Source organism: Xiphophorus maculatus, chromosome 22 (genome assembly GCF_002775205.1).
Source record: "Xiphophorus maculatus strain JP 163 A chromosome 22, X_maculatus-5.0-male, whole genome shotgun sequence".
In the NCBI taxonomy this organism is placed as follows: Eukaryota; Metazoa; Chordata; class Actinopteri; order Cyprinodontiformes; family Poeciliidae; genus Xiphophorus; species Xiphophorus maculatus.
In genome coordinates this window covers 24096901-24115928 of record NC_036464.1, presented here as the reverse complement: position 1 = coordinate 24115928, position 19028 = coordinate 24096901, and the positions used below count along the sequence as shown (strand labels likewise).

The window sequence follows — 19028 nt, the reverse complement described above, 5'->3', positions numbered from 1 at the left end:
CAGCCTACTGCTGCCAACGTTGCAACTTTTTCCATATTTAGTACAAAAACAACTTGGCATTTAGGCCAAAATCAATCAGGCTTTTTAAATATCAGCGATCAGCTAGAAAACTGCAATCAGTGCATCCTACTTTATTTAGATAATAGCAATCAGTCTGCAGAACAATTCAGTATTGACCATTAATGCAAACAACACCTACTTAACAGGTATTGAAGAAGTACCTGAAAATGTCTTGTCATATTCGACACAACATGCAGAGGAAAAAAAATATCTGGAAAATGTTCTCTATTCATCATCTATGCATTCATATATCACTTAAATAAATCTAGATTTATCCACTCAATCTACCTGTGTCCCTCTCGCTCGCTCTCTAACTGTATCATGTATATACAGTATTTGCTTACAAATCTCAAGTGTTATTCAGCCAGGGTGGAATATTTACCGTCTTACAGCCAAACCAGGTCAACACCTTTTATTCAGTTATGACTGGATTTCTGCTGCATGTCAGGGGAAGGACATTAAGCACGTGGGCTAATGCTACTTGTGCCTTTGCCATATGTACCAGGAGAAGAGTAAGTACTGCCATCAAAATTAAATTCGGCATATTTAAAGACGCATATAACCTTGCCTGCCTTGCAGGTAGGATCTCGAGGAATCTCACGGTAATTAGGCTAATATAATCAGTTAATAATCAGGGAAACACTGGCAGGGTCTCTAATTAATCAATTGCAATTAGTCTCATTTTAACAGTAAACCATACATCGACAAAATAAGCAACATTTTCAATTCAAAAACTCCTTTTATCGCTACTTTTTTTTTTAATAAATAGACATGACCTTAACAACAAAGATATTTCTTGGTTTTAATTGATCGTTTATGCTTTTCAACCATCAGATTGTTGCAAAGTGCTATTATAGCGTTTCAGTCACCCCTGATCATCTCTGAAGAAACACATGTTTAGAAATGTGGACTGCGGACGCTGACATTTCGTCAAGGATGTCTGTGCTGCTGCAGCATTCTTAGAATTTCAGAAGATATTTTAGGTTTCAATAGCTGCGGCGATTTTTGCACGACTTGCACCCAAGAATAGTCTTTTCTTGAGTCCAATCAGATTGTTTTGTTTTTTTTGGAGCAAATATTATCCACTGTGTCATCCATTGCTGTTGCCTCTGGATGTTGTGCGTCAGACTTACGGGCGTACCAGAAACACAACACAGAGGCTCCAGCTCTCTGTTAAAAATAAAAATGCAATCAACTGTGTACAGATTTTTAATTTATAAATCTATAAATTAATTCACAGGTGTCAACTGAAGGCCCGGGGGCCAAATCCGGCCCGCCATAGCTTTTTATGTGGCCCTCAAGATTCTAGGTTAAACACTAGGTGTGTTTAAATATTATCAATCAAATCAATGCCGCTCTTATCTGTTTACTGCCAAATTATATCAATCAGTCCCTCCATCTTCTTGAGAATTATCATGGAAATTCATGCAAAATCAACAAATCCCTACACTTTTTTGGGCTAATATATAATTAGGAGTTTATTGCAGAATTTTCTCCACAATTGTCAAAAACTTTCTTACTTGTACTAAACAGCTGCCTCAGCCTTAAATAATGTCAGATTATAGTCCGTGATCTACACAGCGTGCAATAAAAAGCCGCATTTACCGTCATAAATAAGCTCAAATATCGCAAATATTTCCAAATTTGCCCCACAAACACTTTGATTTTTATTGCAAAAAAAAAAATCACAAAAATTATCACGAAATCCTGGAGGAACTGAAAAGATGTTCAATAATAATATTTAATTTTAAGAAATCATTGATACTTTTAACAGTTTGTGAGCAGGTTTTATCAATACATTCTGCCACAACCGGCCCTTTAAGAGCGTTTATGATCTTGAGTTTGACACCCCTGAATTAATTGATCAGAATTAATGCATTTAAGTCTCGGCCTTAAATAATAAATAATATTTTCATAGAGGTTGTATCACAGTGAAGATGACCCATGCCAGGCTTGTTCTCTTCACATACCCTGCACCTCCCAAAGAAAGTAGCCCTTACTTTACCATGACAAACAAATGATTCACAATAAAATACTTTAGTCGTGTCCAGAAAGAAGGCAAATAAAACGTGATGACCTAAAACTTATTCTTTATAGGGACTGTTGGCTACATATATATTTGTTTAAAAGTCTAATTCCATGCAAATATAATCCATAAACTCAGCAGAAGCAGCCATATAACCAGTGTGAATCTCCTTTAGGTACGCACGCCAAGCAGACGGTGTGTGTGTGTGTGTGTGTGTGTGTGCGTGATTGTGAAGCTCTGGAGCTTCTGATGGGGTCCAGTACTGCCTGGTACTGGAGGTCCAGTTCATATGTGATGACGCCTGGTGCTGCTTGAGCAAGCTCAGAGAAATGAAAGCATGAGTTGGGGTGAACACAGCACCACGGTCACTGCGACCATCACTGGAAATCACCATTTCCAGAGGGTGATTGCTTGCAGATGTTGCATCATGTTGTTGTTTTGCTCTCAGCAGTGGTTGTTAATGTAAGCAGCAACACCAGGGAACAAATGCACTCTACACTTTCACTAATATATATAAAAAAAATAATCCACAGTTCTTTCACCCTGTGCAGATACAACACGCATCGCCTGCTGGTATTTAGATGTTTTCTATGGATAGTTCTTCCTTTATGGCTATTTCAATAAACGTTGTTAATAAAACACCCCCCCATAAAAATGCATCTAAATGCCCCTATAAGAGGCTGTTCCTCAACCTACCATCAGCCTGTTGGTCTGGCTGACTGCAAACACAACTTGGACGTTGTGTTCTTCTGAGGAACAGAGTCAGAAAGGAAACCTCCAGGCTGCTCCTCACCTGCTTTCTGTGCCACCGTCTGCAGCCCCACGACCAGCCCCAGCAGCACAGCCGCAAAGCACATCTGGATGGCGAACAACTCCTTTCGTTTTCTCCGCCTGGCTTTGCCCCTTCGCCGGCTCAGCATCCCTCCTCCTCCTCCTCCTCCCTCGGCCGTCTCGGGCATCCCTTCAACCACCATGCGGGCCACTTCCTTCGGCGGGCGCTCCGGCGTTCCGGTGGCGGTCCAAAAGGTGGGGACAGCGTGAGGCGGAGGCAGAGAGCTGGGGCTGCGTGGGAAGGTAAGTTCTCAATAGGCGAACATTTGACTCGGTGTCGCTGGTTTGGTGAAGCTCACGAGGCTCCGGGAAAGTTACGTGTCCGGTCTGGCATTTCAAAATAAAACATTTAATAATCAGGTTTTCAGCTGTGGTGGTTTGTCCTGAGAAAGAATCGTCGCGAAGAATGTTTCTAAAACGGACCCGCGAAAGATAACAGATGGATGTTGGCTAGAATCTGAACCCAGGTACTTAGAATGTAAAATAAATAAAAAAATAAAAAAAATGAATTAAGTATTCAACATTTAGAATTAAGAGGTGTAACACCCCAACAAAAGAAAAACTGACATAATGTGAAAACTATATGGTGTGGAGCCTTTCTGGAGGAAAAAATATCATGGCCATGGTCATGACTTTATTACGGAACCCAAATTAGTCCAAATTAGGATGTATTTTTATTTCTTTCCTACTTACGGAACGTTTCTGTTTATATCATAGGTTTGTGGTGCCTTTCTATCCTAAAGAAAAAGATATAAAGCTTCAGATATTTCACAAAAAGATATTAACATTCATGGAAAAACCTGATGATAACCTTATATTAAAGCTTAAAGCACGGCGCCCTCCATAAGAAAGGCTTACAGTATTCAATTATGCTGCATGAACTGATCAGTACAGTATTTCAAGGGAACGTAAAATAAAATAAAATCCCATGTCCCCCAGAGGGCTCCGTAATAAAGTCATGACCATGGCCATGAAAATCTGTGGGAAAATTGAGCTCCTCTGCCTTCTCCCAGTGCTCCCAGTTCTAACTAGAAAAAACCCAAATCAGAACCAAGAGGCAGGTCTTAGTGCTGTTAATCACAGTCTCATGTGGCGCTGCTCAACCCCTCCCCTTTGCTTTCTGCAGACCTGCAGCTTAATCCGGTTGAGAATGCTCAGGGCTAGTTAGCATGATGGTGGATTAACGGTGTTCCTGTAATGATAAGTTGTTTCGCCGTCATCCACACATTGAGCAGCGAGTATACGAGGTTGGTTGACAGCCGCTAAGACCCTCCTCCTTGCTCTGATTGGTTGTTTTTGGTCTGGTGCCGTGTATTTCTTCAGACTGCAGTAGTTGCTCTAAAGGAGGTGGAAGAGATCCATCTTTTCAGAATCTTCTATCTCTTCCTGTCAGAGTTTTAAGAGATGTGTAAATAAATTTTTTTTAAAAAATTTCATAAAATTTACATATTGCAGCTTTAAATTTCTCTAAACTTTGTGCAGATAAAGTAAGGGAAGGTGTTCAATAGACTGTGATCAGCAACTACAAAACTACGATCACCTCAACCTCTAAGGTTGGATCTTGGAACATCTAAAAGCATCTGATTAGACTAGCTTACCTGGCTCCTTTGTAATCAGTTACAAATTTAACGATGGCACTTGACTTAATGTAATGTTTTGATTGTTGATTGTACGTCGCATGACTGTGTTTTTGTGTTTGTGATGTAAAGCATTTTGAAATGCCTTGCTGCTGAAATGTGCTATACAAATAAAATTTGATCTGATTTGAGTTTGATTTGTCATTTTACCCCACCTCAGGATGTAAGCTCCTGATTTTTTTTTTTTTTGCTGGGCACTTTTATTTCATTGCCTGCGGTCCATGACCAGTTCGCCCTCTGAGTTTCCCTATAATTTCTCCTTTTTGTTGAACAATAACATTGATGTTCTGTCTTAGCAAATAGCAATCTGCCTGTAGTTTCAGCAGAGGAAGTGAAGGAAGTCGTGCAGTCCGTGTCGGTCACGCTTCCAAACATTAAATTAACAACTTAACAATTTGTTCGGCTCGGCACTTCCCACTGCACAGAGGAGGATGGCTGTTTACAGCAGAGGCAATTTCCAGGAAGTGTCATAGCATCGAACATCACAGGGAAACGTTAGCGGGTAAAAATTTAATCTCAGAAGAAGAAGAAAAAAAACAGTCTATGCTTCCAGGAAGGACTTGTTTCTCAATAGTACAAAAGGCTGGTTTTTAACACACTCCGGAACAATGAAATCTCTCTCTATTTCTAATACATGACTGACAAATACAGTCCAACTCCTGAAATCCACATCCAGATATTCAAATGACATCATTACAGTGTGGAAAGAAGCTGGAGATTCATAATACCATGCAAAAGAGACAGTAGACTGCGTAGCATTAGTGAATAAGCTGCATGATCACATTTACAGTCTCTTGACCTATGCTCACACACACTGCTCACACACACACTTTGGTGATGGCTTTGGTATAATCCTCACCCACAGATACCGACAGCCATGATTTGACACAACAGCATTATGATGGATTAGGAAACAGCGAATGATGTTTCTCATACTTTTTTTTTGTTCATTTTCAAAATGGTTCATGTAAATATCTTTACATTTTTATTTAGATACATTCACATAATCACCTATATTTTCACCTCATTGCTTCAGCAGGCACATTCACTGCCGTTGTGACAACTAGAAAAGACGTTTTGTGCATAATTGTGCCTTTTTGTCAAACTCCTTTGTGTCATTATCATAGCAGAGATTAAATGACTGATGAGAATACAGCAGTGAAAAAAAAATTACAACCCGCAAAATTTTTATTTTTTCTTTAATATTCACATGCAGACGTCAAATCTTGTTTCTTTTTGTTCCTGGAGAAAAAATAATCCCACTTAAATGTGGAAAATCCACATTGCTTTGGTCATTTAGCAAAGACAATATAAAAAAATATACAAATGTGGATTTTGAAAAAAAGTTAGGACATCCACTAATGCCTAGTGTTACCCCCTCTCTGGTCATTTCTGGGGTTTTGCCTTATAGGTTCATAATTATTTCTTGCTTTCAGTTTCCTGACTCTTTTGGCTTTGACTCGTATTCACTCTGGACTTTTCCCCTTTGTCTTTGAAGCTCGTTTGGCTTCTTTGCAGGTCCCTCTGCATCATTCTGTGTTTTCCTTGTTGTCGTCCCCTCAGTCCTCCTGCTCAGCACTCGCTCAGCTGTTCTGTATCGCTGTGAGTAGACTCACCTGGCTTATATGTCACTCTTCACTTCTCCATCACTAATTTAACTCTTTGGTTTTCATTGTTTTATGATGGTTTCTGCTTTTCTAAGCACTCCAGTTCTAAGTCCTGTTCTATCTTGTGCCAATAAACCTCTATGGTTTCTTCATTTTAACATAAAATCGTTCTTGATGCCTTTCTGCTTTCAGTCTGCACAGTTGGTAACACTGCTACCTGTGCAGTGTGTACCCCACCTATTACCCATTGACTGCTGGAGATAGGCAGAAGCCCCCTTTGTGATCCTGCAAGGATAGGGGTGTTAGATAATGGATGGGTGAACCTTTTAAGCTTGTCTGCATTTTGGTCTTCCAGTACCACATTATGACAGAAAAAAATATTGTCAGGAATTAAAATATGTGGCTGGCACTGGTGGCTGAAACTGGTGGTGTTCAGCCACCAGTTTCTTAGAGGAAATTGGCTGTGGCAGAAAAATGTAAGTTCCTATTTCGTTAGAGCCGATGATGGATGTTAAGAAGGATCACCAGGCTGACTTAGAAGGGATTTTTCACACCTGTTCTAGCAGTTACTGGTTGATGCGCCAGCAGCAGACACCAGATGGTTCATGTGGTAATCAGTTCTCTGTGTCCTCGGTCCAAGTCTGCTCCTCGGTTTACCTTACCTCGTCTCCTCGCCTCCCCTCTTTGCAGGCTCTGAATCTGGATATGCCTGGCTCCTGGACACCCTGTAGTTGTCCTCTGGTTCTGATCACATCACCCCATTTTGTGACGAGAGACATTGTCTCTCATCAACACAGTCTCAGAACCAAACCTCGCTGCTGTTCGCCTGTTCATCCGCCAACACTTCGTCGTTCCTTACTGGTGACAAAGGGACAATCACCCACTGTACACCGACCGCCAACCACTCCTTCTGATCACACTTACCTCCTCCTTGGATCACTGGTAAGGAAAAGTAAGGCCCCCGATCCAATCGTTCATCCAGAACATCGCATTTACAACTTACCTTATTTTTCAGAAGTGACAATCTTCCTTTTTTGCATGTTCTTGAAATAAACTTGTTAAACTTTTCCTCAGTGTCTGACCGTTGATGCTTACAAGTCCTTGATTAAACATAACACATCAGAAGCAGAAGATTTAATCTGAGATATTTAACTGTGACAGAAACGTTCAAACAGAACTCTGTGCGGGGGAAAGAACGGTGACCACGTTGAATGTTTTCATTCAACGATGCCTTCTCCTCCATTACTACACCTCAGCCGTAGTGATGCTACACCTTCCTTTGATGTATTCATTCAGGCATTGTCCTGTAAATGATTCCATGTTTATTCCTTTCTGCACCGACTATTGAAGTAGATCCTCCCCATTTGATCATCGGGATTTGCTTGCAACAGTTAAAAGGGTTTTTCTGTTATGCAAAGATTGATCAGACGTGTTTGAAATTCAACGTACAAAACCCAGAAGACTGTCTCACACACCGGACAATGCTGACCCTGTCTTTGCATAGTCTGTGTACTGGGGAAGTTATCTGAATAAATAAATCAGTTTTTGTAGTACTGTACATCAGCACAATAGTGAAACAAATCATCTGTAGTTTGTTTTACAAAGATGTACAATGGACAGAGCTGTTGGTACCGCTAAAGAGATCAATAATTCTTACATTAGCACAGGTTCCCGAAAGCTTTTCATTAGCCAATCAGCCCATTTAAAGCAAACCAACCTGCTGGAGAACTTGGCATCACAGTATGCACCACAAGTAGTGAGTAGCACTGAATCCACATTTATGTGACGATTTAGGCTTTTAAAGGCTGTGGTCTTAATCTTTTCATCAGCTGATGAAAAGATTGCTTCAGTTTAATGGTTGTTTGCAATACATTTCTTATTCAATATTTTATGTCTCATAACCATTTCTTTTTTATCTTTTTTTTTGTATTTTGAAACTCTTCTTAGAAACTTTTTAGAATCCAACAGGGCAAAATATGAATTCTTCCCATTTTTCTCCCGATCAGGTGGTCACAGGAACATGTAGCTGATAAGAGATGTTCTTGGAGGTACTATCATGTTAATATATTATCATGTTTGTACAATATACTATCACCTTGGTACAATTACAGTATCACGACTGTGATAATGTTTGAAAATGTATTTTCCTCTTGGACAGCAATAACTGTCCATACAAACCAGAAGAACATTTAGATGTATTAATTTAAAATAAATTTCCCATGTTAAGTCCACCCATATTTCCAGTGTTAAGTCCACCTGGATGTCCCAATGGAGTGCCTGACATTTCGGAGGATTCCTTGATGCACCAATATTTACCATAGTAAGTCCTCCCAAAATTCCCATGTTAAATCCTCACAAATTCTCTCCCCATTGCACTCAACTTTTCAATAAATCTGTTAAACTGCGTTTGGTGTCCGTAGTTGTTGCTTGCCTTCGAGTCCTGGTAACATCTCACCATGACAAATCCTCCCAAATGTCCCATTTAAAATCCTCCCAAATGTGCCATAATAATTCTTCCCAAATGGCCCATATTAAATGGTTCGACCCCCAGGATTTTTCTATGTTGGTCATTTTTTGCATCCTGATGGCAAAATTTAGAGCCTAACCCTCCAAATTTCCCAAATCTCCCATTTTATCCGTTAACCTTGAAATAATCTTTGACAAAAGATGTCCTTAGAAGGACAATGCCATGCTGGACCGGATCCTGTAGCTTAGCGGGAATCGAACCCGGGTCTGAGGCAGAGTTCTTATCCTCCCGGCTACCAAGGTCGTATTTCAATAGGGCTTGTAGTCCTTATATCCTGATACCCAGATTTTCTGACATCTCGGAGGATTCCTTGATGCTCCCATACTCTTACATCTAAAAATGTTCTAATAATTTCTGGTGAAAATTTTTTTCATCATCAAAGTCGATTCCCCCAACACGAACCTACTGGACAGATGTCGCCATTTTCTATAAAGTACAACAAGTATGTGTGTGTGACACGATGAGTGCTCATCTTCCAGTGATCAGCGAATGACTTCGCAGCCATGCACTGTCAACTGCTGTATCACGCATGACTTTGTTATTCTGGCCTTTTAGCCCATTCCTGTTCCTCACTATAAATATTATTCACACTTATCTACATTTATCTACAATTCCCTACTTACAAAATGTTTTTTTTACCCTAGTAAGGTCAAAGATTAGGAAGGTACTTCCATCCTTTATGTTTTGCTTAATCCGGGATTGGGTCACTGGGGCAGCAGAGAGGTCCAGACTTCCATTTAGCTGCCAACTGCTCCTGCAAAATCTGTAAATCTCAGTCTGACGAAGGCAATAGAGTCACATCACCTGCAAAAGCAGAGACCGGATCTTGAGGCCAACAAAATGGATCTCCTCAACACTTGTCTGTGCCTAGAGATTTTTGCCACAAAGATTATGACCAGAATGAGTGACAAAGGACAACCTCGAAACGAGTCCGGCTCACTGTCAAGTTCAAAAAATGGGGAGTGGTGCCATAGTTAAAAATCTCTCACCAACTTTCAAATTAAAAAAAAAAAAATTCCCCAAACCTCAGAGTTTGTAGCTCGTTTGATGGGCTATTGTGTATACAAGTAAAGGCCTTCTCTCCATCCCTACACAAAGGCGAATACATCAGTCCTGCGTTCTCAGAGCCATCTCCTCCACAAAGCAAACTCTATTAACAAGCACCTCCCTTCAGGGCTGACACTGACTTCTCTTATCAGACTCCAATAGTGAGTGTGTTTGTGTGTTGGAAGAGAGAGAGCCTTGTTATTTAGGTTCAAATTGACCACAGAAGGCAAGTAGGCCTTCTCAGAGAGTCTTAAAAATAATGATTCCTCGCAAAATCTTTGATGAAATCAGTGAAAATAGAATAGGTCATGCTGTTAATGATATGAGTCCTGGCGTGGTACTCAAAGAAGATTTAGGTATGGTGTGGATGCAAAATGTAATCTTCCACATAAAGAAAACCAACTACAATGCCAATAGTTGTTAATCTGGCGGGCCGATACCAGAAGGACTGTACCTATCTTTTATACGAGTAACTTTGATGGCAGTGAAAAAAAAAACAAAAAAACTGTGTTTCTTTGAAGCTCTATAACAGCTTTGTTTTATAGCCACTGTACTTTTGGAACAAAAACTTTATGCATCTTAAAATTCGGGGGCGGAGGGGAGGTTATTATGTAAGTGACCTGAAAAAAATCTCCACCTCATAAAAATATGGCAGCCGTTTAAAGATTTATAAAATGGCACTTTTATGAACCTGCATAATATGTTTTTGAGATTGGAGTTGTTTTAACGTGGTCAGAATGGTTGTAAGAAGTCAACACATACTTCTTAAAATACCAGATTTCTGAGAATAATTCTGCCTTTAATGTGACAGATATCTAAAGCAATGTACCTTTTCCTTTTCTCTTCCTGCTAAAGGTTGTGTTATTATCCAGAGATTACACACAGATATCACTGCTTACAAATAGTATGGTAACTATTCCAATTTCTAAAACATAAAAAAGTTAAAACTCCATAATCTTATTATTTCTCAGTACAATGAGACAATTATCTCATTATATTTTTGAGATACTATCTCCTTATAATAAGATAAAACAAACAAAGCTTGGAAAAGATGATCATTTTGTGCAGCATATCTAAAGCTTAATCTACCAGAACATGGGTACGGACTATTAGCACAGTCTGTTTAATTTGATGCCATTCTTGAGCAAGTGCGCAAGTGCAAAGGCACGAAATGTAACAATTTAGTGTTAAAACTCTGGCATAGAGACCTGGTTGTTGTTCAGATTTCACATTTCCACTACAGAAAATCTGTTGAGCACTGAGGGCCACTGCTGTTTTAAACTGTAGTTTTACCTTGTGAAACTTTTTATTTGTTTGTTTGTTTGTGATTGAGATGATCACCTGCTGTAATATGTAACATAAAAAAAGTCCATAATAGAATTACTGTATTTCATAAGCACATGAATAAGGGAGAGATGTAATGACATGTCAAACCCGGGCCAGAGAAGGGATGGTGGGGGTGTTGGGGTGTTGGGGTGGGGGAGACGATGTGTTGGCATACACCTCAGGAAGTATGTAGTTGCGCTCCTTCTTCCAACGGCCTTTTAACCTCGTAGTGACCTCACACAGCAACTGTGTGAGCCAAGGCTGGTGGTCTGTCACAGTCAAGAGAAACAAACGCTACATACAGATGGATGCTTCTCCTCGTTGGAGCAGAGAAGGTGTAAACAAGGACATCAGCGCCTCCAAGAGGCTGCAGGAAGAACTGCATATTTCTGAGTGGAACATGGTTAAAACAGCATAGAGCACGTCTGTGTTAGAGATACAGGGAGGTACGTCAGGATTTTAGGGGTTAATGATTTATTTAGTATTGCTATTTATTGCAAAATGTTTCAATGATTGCATAAAGACCCTAGACTATTGGTCAATAGTGAGTGCTGCTTGCTGGAACTCTTGATTTTCTTTCTAAGCCTACACCTGACTTCACTATTCAAGCTATTCAATTGTCTTTGCTAATTGTCTCTTCAGTGGTATGCTAACTACATTTCATTGCAAAGCAGACGCTGAAATAAAATCAACACAACGCTTTCATTACATAGTACATGTACTTTATTTAAGTCAAAATGTATAGTCAGACACAATTAGCATTGGACATTCTCACTACATAAAGAAGGAGTTTCATTACTGTAGAGACAATAGGTCAAAACTTTCCAGCAAACTGCTTTAACTGAAACCATATTTTCCTGAATCAGGAAAACGTCCTCTAAAGACGACTTCAAATTGCCTCACCAAAAAAAATAAAAACAACAAAAAAAGACATTTCTTTCTTTTTGTTGTTTTCATCAATTTTCATGTCTTACAGCTTGAACAGTATAGAAAAGGATGGGGGGGGCGAGGGTACATTAAGAAACCCTGACATGACCCTGCATGGGCAATTGGAGTACTGCTTAACTAACCTAGAGCACTAACACAGGGTAGAAACAAGAAAGCAGGTATAACTAAGCCAGAATGATGACATGACGCACGGGGACCATCACATCCCGTCAGCTTCTTTCAGGCGCTATACATCCAGACTTCATTGTGGTGAGATAAAGCAAAGAATGACTCATAGTGAGCCCCGATATAAATGTCAGAAACAAACTTTTTTCCTGCTTTAGTCAAGGCTTCACTGAGGATTTTTTTGTTTTCCTCAGCAGTGGTGCGGCTTGGGGTTCCACTGTAAGACCTGAGGAGATAGAACAGGAAAGTTCAAAGCTTGTGTGGCACCGCTGATCCCCTATTGTCACCCCCTCCACCCTCTTCACTTTCTCTCTGCTACGCTACAGCTAGCATAGCCTGTTATGAATGCCCAGGCTAGTTAGCATGGCCATGGATGACAGAGATAAACAGTTTTCCTGTAAGTTGTTATTCTGCCACTAGCACATTGAGCAGCAAGTATAGGAGGATGATAGTCAGCGCTAAGATCCTCCTCCTGGTTCTGATTGGCTGTTTTTGGTTGGGAGTGGTACATTTCTTCAGATGGCAACAGCAGCTCAGGGAGGAGATCAATCTTTTCACAGATTATCTGTCTTATATTATACTGTCAGGACATGCTGACAGTTTTCACAAATATGTAGAAAAAAATATGCAGAAAAAAAATAAAAATAATGTGTATATATACGTATATACACACACACACACACACACACACACACACACACACACACACACACACACACACACACACACGCACACACACACACACACACACACACACACATATATATATATATATATATATATATATATATATATATATATATATATGGCCCAGATATACCACACCAGACAAGACCCAAGGTGCAGGTTGTGCAAGGAGGCCCCTGAGACAGTCCAGCACATAACAGCAGGGTGCAAGATACTGGCAGGGAAAGCGTACATGGAACGACATAACCAAGTTGCAGGCATAGTGTACAGAAACATCTGTGCAGAATATGGACTGGAAACCCCGAGATCAAAGTGGGAAACACCCCCAAAGGTGGCGGAGAACGCCAGAGCTAAGATCCTGTGGGACTTCCAGATCCAGACAGACAAAATGGTAATGGCGAACCAACCAGACATTGTCGTAGTGGATAAACAACAGAGGAAAGCCGTTGTGGTAGATGTAGCAATACCAAGCGACTGCAACATCAGGAAAAAGGAGCACGAGAAACTAGAGAAACACCAGGGCCTCAGGGAGGAACTGGAGAGGGCCTGGAAGGTGAAGACCACAGTGGTGCCTGTGGTCATCGGGGCCCTCGGGGCAGTCACCCCCAAACTGGACCAATGGCTACAACAGATCCCAGGAACAACATCAGACATCTCAGTCCAGAAATGTGCAGTCCTTGGCACAGCCAAGATACTGCGCAGAACCCTCAAGCTCCCAGGCCTCTGGTAGAGGACCTGAGCTCAGAGGATAAGAACCACCCGCGGTGGGTGAGAAGGGAATTTTTTTTTTTTTTATATATATAAATGTTACATAATGCATCTTTAATTAATTAAATGTAAAAGTATTAAATTCCTCATTACATATTTACATTTAATTCTAAATGATTAAATATGTAATTTAGTTATTAAATACATCAATAAATAATTAATTATGAAATGATTAAATATGCAAATTACTAAATGTCCCATGAAATAATTAAATCTACCTTTTTAAATACTGAAATTAAACACTAAAATACAATTTAAAGAAACCTTCTATTTGAAAGTATATTTAATTAGTTCACTGTGCTTTTATTTATGTTCATGGCTCCTGTGTATGAGCTGTTCTCATGAAACAATTTAAGCTGTCAAACCCTCAGACTGAGTGGGCGGGGCTTGTGTGGCTGGGCCACAGACCCTGACGTCTGATTGGCTGCTCCACTCAGCCAGTCAGGACAAACTGACTACAGACAATGGACTGGGCACAGCCACGACAGGAAACATTAGGGTTGCAGTCAAACAAAAATGCATACTATTCTTTTCTTTTTCAGGCAAAGTTCTGTGTTTGAATGGGATTTTTAACGTTTTTTCTAGACGACCTTCGGTCCACCTTCCTTTCCACTGGGTACTTGCAATGCAATCCAATAAACAAGTAAAGCTGGCTTTTGGTCAGCCTGTGGGCTTGGGAGTTTTTACCTGAAGTCTCCTCACCACAGTTTAGTCCACTTGTGCAATAATGTGTTCCTGGCCCTGTACACAATTGCTTGCCCCAGTCATTTGTCCCAAAGAGCATATAGACCCGTAAATTTGTTTTGGTGCACATAGAACACTACTACGGCCGTCGTGTGATGACCCTTTCAGGGTCCTCGAACCAGTTGCTGGGCATTTTCTTTTAGATTTGAGAGAGATGGTGCGGTAACGGCCCAGAATCCTTGCAGAGGAAGACCTCCCTCCAAGGTAGATGACATATCTTGGACTTTTATGCGTTTTAAATACTTTAAAGCTTAAAGTGATTAGCCTTAACTTCGACTTATGTCTATTTATCTTGGTTTCTGTATTGTCTGCTCCACCTGATCACACATGGCAAACCTTGAAACATATTTTTACAAGAATCTTTTCTTACTGGGTTGAGTTCCAACAAGGCAACAATGCTCACCGGACATAGATGGTGGTGGCAGCTTTGTGCTCCGGTGTGACCAATGTATCGGTGATCTCAGGATTCGAGCCGGGTGCAAGAAACCACGACAAGGAAGTAGAAGGAGTCTCACCGTCTGTTGAGGTTATCAGTATGGGCCAGCCATCGAGGACCTCATGACCTACAAAAGAAGACTGAACCGTCAAAGAGAAGAACGATGTGCAGATAAAGCCGCTTAAAGTGGAAATGCCGGTTTGACATCATCTGTTGTCACCTGAACTGCAGTCTGGCTCCAGTGGTTAGCACTGGGGTTTCTCTTTCTCTCACATGACAGAACATTGGCGATAAAATAAGAGAACATTTTCATTGTCTAAAGAAAATCAAATCCCAAAATATGCAGTTCAGTGTATGAGTTGATGTAATTATCAATGGGTAAAGGGTCATTTCTTTCCAGTTTGTTGGTTTTGCATAAGACATTTATTTTGCCTGTACTCTCTCCCCCTGTCCCTGTAACATCCAGCAACAGTCTTTTTTTTTTTTTTTTAACAATTTTCTGGCACTAGTGGCCACAGTGAACTAGCAGGAACGGATGGAAAGACATGCGGCAAAGGAACAAGGAAGGGACTTGGGCTGCGTTGATGTCTGTAGCCTCTCTACGCTCATCATTAAACAGTGATTTTAAAACATCACTTGATAGTTATCCATTATTGGACGACTGGAAGATAAATACCTAAACACCAACTATAAAGTTTTTTTTAAAAGGCAATCATTTTTTAAAAAACACTAAAATAAACTAACAATGCTTAGCTTGTTGAGGGCACAAGTAAAGCCTGGTGGGCCGCCAGGCTTGTAATACACTGAGGGGAACCCTGACCTTTGGTACTTTGACTTTATTGTTCTGCTTTGTGCTTCTAGTCATTACTTTATTCACAAATTACTTCCCAAAACCATATCATTGTTTAAGCAAAAAGATGAAGCTTAAGCTCCTGATTTACCCGCTTCCTTCTGTTTGTTGCAGAAAGCTCTCAGTGTCTTCGATGCGGCCATGAATGCAGAACTGTCTCTGCTGCTCAGCTTCGTGGTTATCCAGTCGGTGTCAACATAGCGCCGCTCCTCAAAATCCTGTTACACAGCAAGCAAATAGAAATCCTGTTTCTACTGACATAGAGAAACCACTAAACATTTGCTTTTGAGGTAACTGCCATCATTCCTACCTCGTTCGTCTCTACGACTTGGTACTTGGGACATGGATAGTTACTGCAGGACGACGACTGACTGCTGCAGGATGGCACCAAGACGAGAGTTACGAGTGTGAGCAGCAGCTTCTCCATCTTCTCCTGGCAGACTCTGCAGACAGACTGCTGTCATCTGTTCTTTTGCATGAAACTCATCCTCTTAAAAAATGCAGATAATCTAGTCAAACAACCCTTCCCACATATTTCTGCGGCCCTGCGGGGAAGACGGCAGTTTGCTTGGGTGTGCTTTACAATTCCAACTTACTTTCCCTTCGCTTGCATCTCTTTTGAAAGCAATGGATGCAAGACGACGTGCCTTTTGCAAATGCCTGTGAAAGTAGTTCAGTGAGATTTAAATCAGCAACCAGGAATTAGCTAACCAGTCTAGCAGTGGCAGATGTAAATAAATCTGCAAACTATAGACTAAAATTAAAAGTTAGTGCATGTTCTTTGTGTGTGTTATGTATGTTATCAGCTTTTCTTGAAATGTGACTCCTTGTTGTTAGGAAAGTGGTTGTCTATTCGAGATAATTTAGATAAATGTAATAAAATCTTAAATTCATACCAGTTGTCTTGGAGCAATTTACATTTACGCCCACTTCCAGGGTGGCCATATCCAGTGGTCAGTATTTATTAATTTTTGGGGGATTTTTTTTTTTTTTAATAGGATTTTTTTCATGTAGGATTAAAACTTGCAACCAAATGCATTGTAATATTTCTGGTAGTATTTCTGCAAATGTAAGAAAAAATCCCCATCATGTTATCTCAATACTATTAAAGCTGCAGTATGTACATTTTATTAAAAAGAATTGGTCTCCTCCACTGCCTCCTTCTGCAACTATTGCGGTCTCAAGAAATGTATCGCTCTGACTAACTAGAAACAACCAATCAGAACCGGGAGGAGGGTCTTAGCACCTTCAATCATGCTCATGTACTCACCGCTAAACTTGCTAATGGCTGAGAAGTGACTTATCAATAAAGGAAAACCAGCTGTCTTCCATCAGCCGTGGCCATGCTAACTAGCCTGAGCATTCACAACGCGCTATGCTAGCTGTCTTTGCAGAGAGCAACAAGGGAAGAGGTAGGGAGATGAGCAGCGCCACACAAGACTGTGATGGACAGCGCTACGACACTCCTCCTGGCTTTGATTGGTTGTTTCTAGTTAGTTAGCACTAGTACCGGACAGATAGCTTTGTAGTTACTTAATATTTATTTCATTTATTTATTATGTTTTACCTCAGCATGGCCAATTTTCTATTCGTGCTGTCTTCATTTAATACAGTAGGGGCTGCCGCACTTCTGTCTTCTCTATGCCCCAAATGGCAAAAATGTACCGGAGTCCTAATGTGTGACTTCCTGGGCGGACGCCCCACGCTGTTGTCAGCAACTAACGAATTCTAACCTTATTGTTCATTGAGAAACTAAGAAAATAAAGTAGCGGGGCATGATTTTCTTTACATCATGTCTCGTAAATAAAAATCACTAACAGAGGAGAAATAAGTTCACTGAGACACTGACAGAAAAAGGTACCTTGAAAATGTCCGTCTGGAATGAATCACTTAGTGAATTTGGTTGCTAAATTAAATTACCTTTTCACCTCTAACACATCTAATATGTTCCTTTTCCATGTTCTAATACTGAATCGGTCCGTATGAATGCAACATTTATTTCTAAGGTCTATCAGGAGGTAAAGTTTTTGTTTTTTTTGTGTGAAATAGATTACTAATGTACAAAATTTCATATTGCATGAAATGTTTGATATTTACAAAGCATATTTCGCTAAACATAGAACAGAGTAGAGTACAGTGGACCCCCAGTTTTCAAAGGGAGTGAGGGACCCCAACCATCCACAATCAGCTAAAATCTGCAGATACTTGAGATTCCTTCTAAAAACTCTTACAACCGTCTAGCTTTATAATTCAAACACCAAAATAAAACCTGATGTACATTAATCGGAACTGTGGAAACCGTCTTCGAGCTACACATGAAGAACGGCAGCTTCCAGAGAGGAGCCGACTGTTTGCTTCTGAGAATATTCTCAAGGGAGATCAGTAAAAGCCTTTTGTTCAATCCAGTTCAGCTTTATTCATATAGCGAACAGTTTGCAACAAATGTCTTGAAACGTGTCGCAAAAAAAAATTCAGTCATACCTACATCCCAACTGGTCCTAGTTATCAAACGGTACAGTAACCTCAATTTGTTATCCAAGGTGGATTAAAAAGATTTTTTATCTAAGGAAACCCAGCAGACCGCATCAGGTCATTGACTTCCACTGACTCGACTTTGCAATGTCAGTCATTGACCTCAACAACTAACTCATTCTGTGAGTCAGGTTTGAAAAAAAAAACCAGCTTGTACTGTTTTATTAGCAGATGTTATATTTCAAAGTCATTCTGCTTCTATTTAAAAGGAAATGATCACCTGGAAGAAAGGAAGCAACAGCTGAACCTACCAATAAACTCATTATTCCCCATTAAGGGGCAGGACACCGCAAATTAGTCCAATGCCACAAATATTGTACAAAGTGTGTAGTATTTGTTAATAGTTCCTTATCATTTTGCTGCTTTCTTTCATCACTTCTAGCTCCTTTTTCCCCCCTGTTGGCTGCACAGCTCTCTGGTTTTTCTCTGTAGTTATCAGCTTGCGTTTGTTTGCGGTGACTTTAGGGGCATGTCTTGGATCGGGCTCCAAACCGGCTGCGTCGCATTCTGCAGATTTTGTCGTCGGTGAGTCACCAACGCCTGTTTTGCACTTCCTGCTGGGAAGAAGGTGTCGTTGTTAGTTCTGTTAAAGCATCGTGTTTATCAAGTTTATCATCAAGTAGAGGACTGTGGGGGAAAATAAAAGTTTGACCCAACATTCCAGGTCAGAGTAAAGTAATCTACCTGTATTGTTACATTGAATGTTTTGTTTGTAAAGTGCCTTGAGGAGACATTTGTAGGGCATTGGTGCTGAACTAAAGATTTATTAAAATGGTTTGTAAAATGAAGCGTGTATAAATAAGGATTTAAAAATTTTTTTTTTACATTTAAAAAGCT

At 40.2% G+C, this 19028-nt stretch overlaps 1 protein-coding gene across 1 annotated transcript in view; it reads right to left on the bottom strand.

Moving 5' to 3' along the window:
• The window catches only part of LOC102231340 (sodium/potassium/calcium exchanger 3), a 43022-nt gene extending 39732 nt beyond the window's left edge, over positions 1–3290 (bottom strand). The window contains exon 1 of the mRNA XM_005806564.3: positions 2880–3290. Coding sequence (XP_005806621.2) covers positions 2880–3060 — 181 coding nt within the window. The 5' untranslated portion in view covers positions 3061–3290. The remainder of the gene's footprint in view (positions 1–2879) is intronic.
• Positions 3291–19028: the final 15738 nt, after the last annotated feature.